At 40.7% G+C, this 9,886-nt stretch overlaps 1 protein-coding gene across 2 annotated transcripts; it reads right to left on the bottom strand.

The window, feature by feature from the left end:
- Nucleotides 1-1,084: 1,084 nt before the first annotated feature.
- LOC102522872 (cytochrome c oxidase assembly factor 5) lies at nucleotides 1,085-9,876 on the bottom strand. 2 transcript variants are annotated; one of them, XM_006177605.3, is made up of 3 exons: nucleotides 9,661-9,868; nucleotides 3,771-3,854; nucleotides 1,085-1,610 (listed from the first exon to the last, which is right to left on the bottom strand). In XM_006177605.3, the coding sequence occupies exons 1-3, from the start codon at nucleotides 9,757-9,759 to the stop codon at nucleotides 1,569-1,571; spliced, it is 225 nt and encodes a 74-aa protein (XP_006177667.1). In that variant the 5' UTR covers nucleotides 9,760-9,868; the 3' UTR covers nucleotides 1,085-1,568. The 2 variants fall into 2 exon arrangements, with proteins under 2 accessions (XP_006177667.1, XP_032325492.1); XM_032469601.1 differs by lacking the exon at nucleotides 1,085-1,610 and adding an exon at nucleotides 1,648-2,135 and having other exon boundaries at nucleotides 9,661-9,876.
- Between the last annotated feature and the right edge of the window lie 10 nt (nucleotides 9,877-9,886).

Raw genomic sequence — 9,886 nt, 5'->3', positions numbered from 1 at the left:
GGAATCGAACCCAGGACCTCCTGCATGCTAGCCATGCACCCTACCACTGAGCTCTAGCCTCTCTCTAGCTACCTTAGTTTCCCCAGACTCACCTTTATGTCCTCAACTTGGGAGTATGCTGGCTTCCAGATTCCTCAAAAAAAAAAAAAAAAAAAAAAAAAAAAAATCCATTTTTACATACATGCACTCAGAGTCCTGTGTACCTTTCTAGGTTGCTACCTATGCTTATGAAATTTCCCAAAAGGTCTGAATTAGGAGTCTGATTTCCTCAACAGACTTCTCTGGACTTAACAGGTGCTGACTGACTCTTAGGATCAAGGGTTGCAAATAATTCATTCTTTTGCTCAATCACAATGATCAGAGGTGGAAACATTCGTGAATGCATAATTCTGGCCTCTTTTTGCCTTGCCATAATGCCACAGAGTGGAACAAACACTTGTCAGATTTTTAGGCTGTAGTCAGCCCCTGGAAGCAGAAGCCTGACTGACCGTAAAACACTCTGCCTCTTCCCCCTTGATTGTAAGGGTTATCACTATCCATAAAGTTAATTCAAGTCTTAAAACCACTTCATTTCAATGGCGTCCTTCACACAGATCACTTTTCATTGTAACTTAAGATGTGGCACAAGGAAATCCATTAATTTGGAGGCGTGGCTCCCACTCTGAGATGAATCCATTGCACTGAGTAATGAGGAGGAATGATAAAAATCAGGCCCAGCAGACACTCTTGCTTAAAGTCAAATCATGTGTTTTTGTTTGTGTTTACTTTGGCAGAAATTTCATCCCACTTAAATGGGGCATATAATAATAACACATCCATGAGAAGGGAAACCATTCCAGTGTTAGCTCTTTACCTGCTTTTCCGAACTGTCCAGAGTGGGTCCAGCACACCTCTCCCGCTGCACCTGTCCGCGGACAACGTGCTCCATGAGGACCAGGCCACCCTGCAGACACAGCCCGCAGTTTTCCCTCTGTATTTCAAGGCTCCCCAATGGCTTTTAAGATTTTGTCTTTATGTTTGGAAAAGATACAATATTTATACTTTCTTTCTCCCTCCCTCCCTTCCAGTGCAAATCAAACATTTCTTCTCCAAGGAATCAAGCACAATTTATTTTAGAACTAAACAGTACAGACTGAATAAAAGAATCAAAGTTTTATCCTAAACTTTCCCAATGGACATTTTCTCACCAGCCTCCATGGCACATCAGTGGCCTTCACAGTCTTCACAAAGGATGTACCAACTGTGTCATTTGGTTGAGGAGTCAAGTTTGAAAATAACAATCTTTCCATTCTTTGTGCTTCAGAACAATTCTTAAAACACATCTATTGTGTTTCCAACCCATAACTATTCAATTAAGTTTTCCTCTAAAAATAACTTAGAGCAAGAGAATCATTTACTTTATAACATATTCAAACCAGAACTTATCCATTTTCTTCAGTGTCCATGTAGGGAAAAACTGGTCCAAGTGAACAGATGTAGCAAAAAGTATGTTTCCAATTTTGGCTTCTCTGTGTTAAAGACCAGAGAAAATCCTTTGTTGTTTTCATCTTGGTTTCAACATAGTCGCATCAATATCCTTTTCTTCCCCTGAATCTTGATCTGGCATCCAACTGAAAATAAATATACAACTAAATCATGTTTTGGACAACAAAATTAAACATAGCTTTGGTAAGGTTTGGTAAACTGGTTCACTACATGAGAGAAGTAAACCAGTTTCCAGCACAATCAAAAAGGCAATTGTCACCATTACCAAGGAAAAACACTAATAACAACGAAGATGGTGTTAAAAACAAAAGTCTTATATAAGGTCACCATAAGGATTTTCTCAAGTAGAATCCAAATTACATTTATCTTTCTCTCTGAAGTACACTCAATATATGTTGTTCTAACAAACTTGACTTTCTAATTAAGTTCTGTTTGGGTTAACAGTCAAGTGTATTTAAAACCTTTAAATAGCAACTGAGAGAAGAGGAAAGAGCCCTGAAAAATGTTCGGTAACATACAGCCATTTTGGGATTAAATTACCACCCATAGGTCAACTGCATGTCCTTTGACCGAAGCCTCACAGTGCAGCCACTTCTTAAGGGTGGTGTGGTGGGATGGAGGGTCCAAAACTGCAAAGTCAGCGTCACTCCCTAGAAGTTCCATACGAAGGAGTTATTTTAAAGCTAAAACTTACTAATGAAAACAACAGAGCCAGTGAGGGACAGATGGCTATTTCTTCACCTCAGCACTAGATACAGTAGCTAAGGGCCCCATTTTCAACAAATTAGTTATTTGTCTTTAAACTTGGGAATCATAAGCAGGATGATGAGATGCCTGCACTACGAGAGATCAGCCGATTCAAACTCACCTCGCCTTCACTCTGGATTATTCACTCACTGTTTGAAATATTAAGCAAAATTACCAGCAAAATTGAAACTGTTACATTTCGAGTTTTTGCCAAGAGTGCACAATTAAAGTTGCATTAGTTAAGTGTGACAGGACTCCACTATCTTGGAGCACTAACAGTGAATTGGTCTTGGAGAAAGGCTGTAAGAATCTCTAAGTCTGCTAAAAAGTTCCTTAGGCTGCTCTTTCCTGGTGTCAAAGTATGAGTGTAGCTCTGCTTTGTGCTGATATTTAGAAATGGTCAGAAGCACTTTTACTTTTTATTCAAGACTGTTACAAATTTCTGCAGAAGGCTGATAAACTGAAAATTTTTACATGTTCTGATTTTTTAAAGTTCTTTGAGATCAAAGACCGAGCTTTAGGCAGGGAATCAGAAGGAGGTTATTACAAATTCAGTCATTACGACTAAAAAGGACAACTCATACCTCCTACACCAACTGTTCTTTCTGACTTCTCAATGATTTAAACATGATTTGAAATTCCTGAAAGATCTAAAGACTTGCATTTTACACAGGTAACAAAACTATATGAAAGAAGGCCAGAAAATCCTCTCTTCTTAGGTGAAATGACAGAAAAATCTGGCAGAGAACTGTGTCACTTGAGAGAAGAGCATGGCTGAATTTCACCTAACTTTACATCTCCCGGGATCGGATCAGTTAGCAAACATGCTCAAGTTCTTGTTTGGCCTCCCCGGTATCCTGTACTCTCTGCTTCTCCTATCAACAAAAGGGAAGGGATCTGAGTGCTGTTTCTCCACAAAAGCAGGTTCAAGTTCAAGTTACTGCTGTTTTTAAAGGGATGTTCATTTTTCTGATTTCATATTTTTTTCACAAAGAGAAGGCTTTCAGTTTCTATTCCAAAGATCTTTCCAAAGATCTTTGTAGATCTTTGAAATCAAAGATTAGAGGAGAAACCATCTGAGATTTCTAATGTCCTCTTAGGCTGTCTTTCCACAATCCATCATTCTAAAACTTTACACACAGACACTAACACTTTCCCCTAGTCACGTCAGCATGCCAAAGCACAGTGCATACACCTTAAACTCCCACGTTGTGGGTCTGTGTGTATTTGCCAAGTGACCTGAATACACAGTGACCAACATCAACTTTCCCCCTTTTATACTTGCCAAGACTACTCTCTTCCTCTTTCAGAAATTCATGAAATTCAGCAGCTATGGTTAACAGCAGAACAATAGAACAATCAGCTGTGGGTTTTCATGAATGTTAGCTAACATTAATTCACTGGGTAACAAAAAAGAAATACATCCTTTTTTCCAAGTGATATGACTGCAACCTTTTTATAATTACTAAGTCACTCACATATTTAACTCCACAGAACTAATTTTTAGCATAAGCTTTTAAAAACCTTTGGCCACTTACCATTGATCTTTTACATTCAAAAAATGAGTATTTCAAAGCTTTGCAGTTTCCTTCCTTCAGACACTGCCGAGGGGATTTTCCTTCCTATGACAAATAAAACAATTTAAATGCCTGGGAAATTTTCTCACAAAGTATAAAGTAACTGTCTTTCTGGAAACAGTTCTTTTTTTTTAAAGTTAAAAGAAGAAAATATTAAATTATATAAGAAATAGTTTGTAATTCATTTTGACTGTTGGTACTTAAGGGAAAAAAAGAGGACAAAAATACGTAAAATAATTTGGGGGCACTGTTTAAGGGTTCCCTTGAATTCTTGAAAACACTGGTTTCCATGGGATACTCTTCCTTAAAATGTGTATATAAAAATCTAGCCAGCTCCTTCAAGCTCCTTATATGTAAGAAAGGGAAAGAGTAAAGTTGAAAGTAGTAATGGGGTTTCTTCTCTGCAAAACTTTTACACTCAAGAAGTCCTACAGACAGACAAGAAAGCAGTGTGCGTGGCAGACACAGTGAGACAGAGAGAGACAAGACAGAGAAGGAGCGTGTGCGAGATCAGGCATGCTGCAGTGGCGAATGGGAGGGTTTATTCTGGAAGGTAGTATCAAGGAGCTTCAAAGCCTCCAATTATAATACCATTTTAATGCAAGCAATTTTACTTCCAACACATCTCAGCATTTCCCACCCGTTATCCCCACAGTCAAGTTCACTATTCTGGGAAGCTCAACTGGAAGAAGAAAGTGAGATTTTTAACAGAATTTATATATACTTGTGAGGGAAGATCTGCCTGGGCCCACTGTCTAATTAAGTCATCTTTAAGCAGTGAAAGCGCAAAACAGAGCTTCAGAAAACTGGATTAAACCATTTCCTTTCTGCCACCAAGACAGGATACCTCTACAAGAATATTCACAGGGGATGAGCTTTTTATGAATCTTAACAAACTATTACTTCATTATCTTAAGATATTCTGAACAAATATACTGCCATCAATTTAACTTAACAAAAAAGCACCTAAATATACTGGACACATGGAAGCATCTACAGAAGAGTATATTTCACAATTCAAAGAAGCAAGATTAAAATTTAACTGCTGTGAAATCAAAACCACAGTGAGGCACAGCACCTCACACCAGTCAGAATGGTCATCATTAAAAAATCCACAAACGATAACTGCTGGACAGGGTGTGGAGTAAAGGGAACCCGCCTACACTGTTGGTGGGAATGTAATTTGGTGCAGCCACTATAGAAAACAGTATGGGGAGTACTTAAAAAACTAAAAATACAGTTACTATGTGATCCAGCAATCCCACTCCTGAACATATATCCAGAGAAAACTCTAATTAAAGATACATGCACCCCAATGTTCTTAGCAGCACTATTTACAATAGCCAAGACATGGAAACAACCTAAATGTTCATTGACAGATGACTGGATAAAAAAGTTGTTACATATTTACACAAATATTTACACTACTCAGCCATAAAAAAGAATGAAATAATGCCATTTGCAGCAACATCGATGGACCTAGATGACCATACTAACTGAAGTGAGACAGAGAAAGACAAATATATCACTTATATGGAGAATCTAACAAAACTGACACAAATGAACCTATTTATGAATCAGAAAGGACTCAGAGACAGAGAAAACAAACTTAGTTACCAAAGGGGAAGAGGGGAGGGATAAATTAGGAATTTGGGATTTGCAGATACCAGACACTATATATCACACAGATAAACAAGGTCCTACTGTATAGTACAGGGAATTATATTCAATAGCTTGTAATAACCTACAATGAAAAAGAATTTATGTATGTATAACTGAATCACTATGCTGTATATCAGAAACTAACACATTGTAAATCAACTGTACTTCAATTAAGAAACAATTGTAACTGCTGCAGAGTTTTTTTGAATGCTTTACCCGACTAATCTGTCTAGTAACTAAACACTCACAAGGACTAATTTATTAAAAAAAAAAAAAATCAGGACTGTTCAAGATCAGTTAAGTGGGAGGTTAAAAAGTAAATACAAGATATTCCTGCCTACACAGAGCCCTCAACAGCAGGCAGGAGGTGTACACATGCAAATGTTCACTGGCAGTGTGAGCAGGCCACAAAGTGCAGGAGGTGCCAGAGCGGGAACAGGGAAAGGCACTGAAGGGGTTCCCTCTCCAGGGAATGAAAATGTATAAAGTAACATCTGAAAAAAGGAGACTGAACTTGAATTTTCTAAATCAAGGTTTAATGACATCAAACTGATTTGCAATACGTGAGGGAAAAATATCAAAACCTTACATTTTATAACTATTAAAGAAATAATAATAAATTAAAAATTAAACATATACTGCTTATAAACACCTAGCTGTATGCAGTGCTTGACAATATAAAGGAAAGTCATGAAATCTTCCCACTCAAGGTGAGCTCCAATGCAAGATGAGTCAAGCAGTTTTGTCCGGGAATAAAAATGACCCTTTTCAGCGTTAACTTTAAAAGCTCAAACAGCCACAATTAGGTACCCTAAAATCTGAACAGTTTTGATTCTCAACACTTTAGAAAGATGTTAACAACGTTGCCTAGAGTACTACTTAAGTAAAAACAACTGGTGCATCTATGCACCAGGAAAAAATGTAACTTAAATTTCACCTGCGCTTCACCCTCAAGCCAGTTTCAACAGCCCAACCCAACAACTGGAGTCACTCCCCCAAACCTTTATTTTGCAAGTGCCAGTCTCACTCCTAGCTTTTATAGTAAAACAAAAAAGCTACAAGGTACCACGTCTGCGGCATTCCGCATCCCCAGAGTCCTGGCCACATTCTAGTCTTTATGTCTGCTTGGGCCCTAGATTTGAATCTACATCAGTGACTCTCAAAAGTGAAACAGAACAGAGTAGCAAGCTTCTCTACACTATTACGTTCCTCCCTCAAACTTCGTAATGAGGCTGCCCACATGAACAATGGAAAGAAAAAAAAAGACTACAACTGTGCAAAAGACTTTAACTAATTTATAAACTGATGCTTCCTCAAACTGTATCTAAGATGCCATCTTTTCCACAAGCTTTCAACCCATACTACCATCTGCCTGGTGGGAAGATCCATCTAGGTACACTAAACCTGAGAGAGAAATGTTACTTCATCTTCTTCCACCTCCACCTCTAATGGCAGACTGCTAACTGTCCCTTAATATTCACTCTTTCTTTTTAGTGGGGCATATGGCTGGGCTAGATTTCCCAACCATCCTGCAGCTGGGTATGGTCACGTGACTTAAGTTCTAGACAACAGAATACATAGGGAACTGAAATGAAAATGGGTTGGTTCTTAAGGGAAAGTGGCTTGCCCCCCTTTCCCACTTTACTCCATCATACTACTTGCCCTGATGGTGTGGCAGCCAAGCAATCCTGACCATGAGTGTGAGAATAACAACCTAGCTCCCTGCTGTCATAGCACCTAAGACCATAGATCAACAGCTTCTGGTTCATAGAAGACAGCATCAGTCTAGCTCCTACTTATAAGCACAAGAGCAAAAGAGAGAATTCTCTATCTTGTTTAAGCCACTGTTATTCCGGGCCTCTGTAACATTTCCCTAAACCTATAACCTAACTAATACACTGCCAAGCTTATTTGCCTTCTGATTGGTGATTCCTAAATATGGCTGAGCCCAAGAATCAACCTGGAACACTTCTAATTTATAAGGGAAAGGAGAGCAGTGGAATCTGTACTTTTGAGCTCCACGCCCCCATCTCCAGGTGATTCTGATGAAAAGTCAGCAGGTCTGGAAGCTGTTAACAGACACAAAGGAGATGGCTTGTAACTGAGGTTCTTGGGCATAGTTTCAACCTTTTTGATCTCCTAGGAGTCATAAAATTCTAAGAAGTTTATCCAAGAGATGCCCTTTAAATCTGCCTTTTCCTTGCTTCTCTTTTCCAGCCCCTAATGAGGATAAATTTACATCCTCATCACCATTACCCTGAGTTTCTCTGAGCCCCTACAGTTCTTTGACTATCTCTCATTGCAGCCCTAGAACGAATTATTTTATGTTGAATTCCCCCCTAAAGTGAGATCCAGTAGCCTTTCAAGTGAGTTAAAGAGAGACTACAGCATCACCTGCCAAAAGATCAACTTCTGTATTCAAGGAGCTGAGGAATCAAAAACCTTATCATAAATGAGGTGGCCATACATAGCAGTTACAGACCTCAGCAGAACTTCCCTTGGTCTTGAGTCCCTAGTGGAGAGTGGTGGGTGCCAGCGACACCTTCCGAAAAGGTAGGATACCATCCTGGATTTGCATAACCCAGTGTTTTACCTCAGTACTACTTTTATATTCCAGTTGAAGTGACCATTCGGGATGACTTTAACACAAACTTTAAATGCACTTCCATTTAAGAGAGTATTTATAAACATCATGTTCTCCTAGCTAACCAAACTCAGCCACAAAAAAAGCCACATACTCAATGGGGGAAAGCAACATCTGTGCCACGTGTCCTGCCCATTCCGCATCCCCAGCTTTCGAGCTTTCCAGAGATCCAATTTCTGCTCAGGAGCAAATGGTGTTCCATTCACTTGCATGTCCCGTGAATTAGGCTTGGCACGCAAATGTTTGCTAAATCAATCAACCACTGCAAAAAACCAACTTGGTATTCTCCCTGCCACCAGGATCCTCTATGCTGTTCTTTTGGATTCTCCCCACAACCATCACAGCCCTTTACTTGATAAACTACTACTCAACCTTTAAGACTCAGATCAAATGTCACCTCCCCTGTGAGAAGTTTCCAAATTCTCAAACAAAATAAGCTGCTCTCCACTGGGTGTCCAAAGTATTTCGTTCCTCTACTCATTAAATATTTATTACATTCTTACACAGCATTTATCACAAGAAGCTGGCCCCTTACATGTCTATTCCTCCCATCAGATCAAGCTTATGTAGGTAATGACTGTAAATGATTCATCTTTGTATCACCAGCACCTGGCACCGTGCCTGCTACTTAGTAGGCATTCACTAGGAGCTGGCAGAACATTTGCACCAATTAAGGAGCAGAATGGTAACAGCCTTGGACAGGGGAGCCTGAACACAGTGTATCCGTTTCAACTGTGTAAGCTGGACTAGATAACCTCTTACATTCATAACAACTCTAAAGTTTTACCAGACACCCGGAGGCCAGTCTGGCTGACTGCCAAAATCAGTGAAGCAAGTGTACATCATGACTCAGCAGAAACACCGATGTAGCCTTATGGCTGATGTCCAGTTGGGGGTAGCTGTCTTTTCTTTGAAATAAGGGCAACTTTCTGAAGTTACATCTCTAAATGCAAAAATAACTGATTGACCTTTCATCAGGCCTTTGTAATTGGAAACGGTACTTGCTTTGGTTGGGTTTAAAGCCATAATCCAGGACTCCAGTCAACTTTGGACCTCACTGCATTCAGACTAGTAGTGAGCTGAGAGTGTGAGAGTAACCCCTTATCTCCCATCAAAGCACCTAAACCCACAAAATCAACGGTAGGGGGAGCAAGATACAAAGTGGTGAAAACACCAAGCTGCCTTATTAACAACTTACCCGAGAATGCATAGAACTACAACTCAGCAACATGTTCAAACTAATACAAGGTAAGTACAGTATCTAGTCAGCCACAACCGAAAAGAGACAGGAGGAACCATCAGCCAATACAGTGTACCAGGTTCATGTAATTCTCTGATAATTTTATCTTCCTTATCACACCGTTGGGGAGTGAGGCTCCGATTTGAATTTGCCCGAGTTCATTAATTTGGAGCTGTGCTCGACACCCAGGACGGTCAACTCCGAGGCCCGTCTCTCCACCGCCACCGCAGGTGGGCCGGGAGCCCTTCGCCAGCCCCACCTCCCCGTTTCGCGCGTCTGGTCACCCGAGCGCCCGGCCGCGTTACCTGGAGCACGCAGTCCGACTGCAGCAGGCAGGCGCCCAGGTCCTCCTTCACGCCCGCGCACGCGCCGCCCTCCGGCTTGTCCTCGTAATACCGCGGCATGACTGCGTCTCCAGACCGTGGCGGCCCGGACCCACTCGGGTCAGCAACGACTCAGACACGGCAGGACGCCAGGGACGCCGCGGCGGGCGGGACCGGAAGCCCGCAGCAACAACTTCCGGCGGGCGCG

The sequence above is a fragment of the Camelus ferus genome, chromosome 28, assembly GCF_009834535.1.
Source record: "Camelus ferus isolate YT-003-E chromosome 28, BCGSAC_Cfer_1.0, whole genome shotgun sequence".
NCBI classification, from domain to species: Eukaryota; Metazoa; Chordata; class Mammalia; order Artiodactyla; family Camelidae; genus Camelus; species Camelus ferus.
The sequence above is the reverse complement of the archived record's forward strand: the minus strand, read 5'-3'. Positions and strand labels throughout refer to the sequence as shown.

Excerpts from the sequence above, each read along its gene's own strand:
- LOC102522872 (XM_032469601.1), bottom strand. The coding sequence starts at position 9,759 with ATGCCGCGGTATTACGAGGACAAGCCGGAGGGCGGCGCGTGCGCGGGC. Across the intron at positions 3,855-9,660 it reads AGTCGGACTGCGTGCTCCAG|GAAGGAAAATCCCCTCGGCA; the intron begins GTAACGCGGCCG and ends TATTTGTCATAG. Across the intron at positions 2,136-3,770 it reads TTGAATGTAAAAGATCAATG|GGAGTGACGCTGACTTTGCA; the intron begins GTAAGTGGCCAA and ends TGGAACTTCTAG.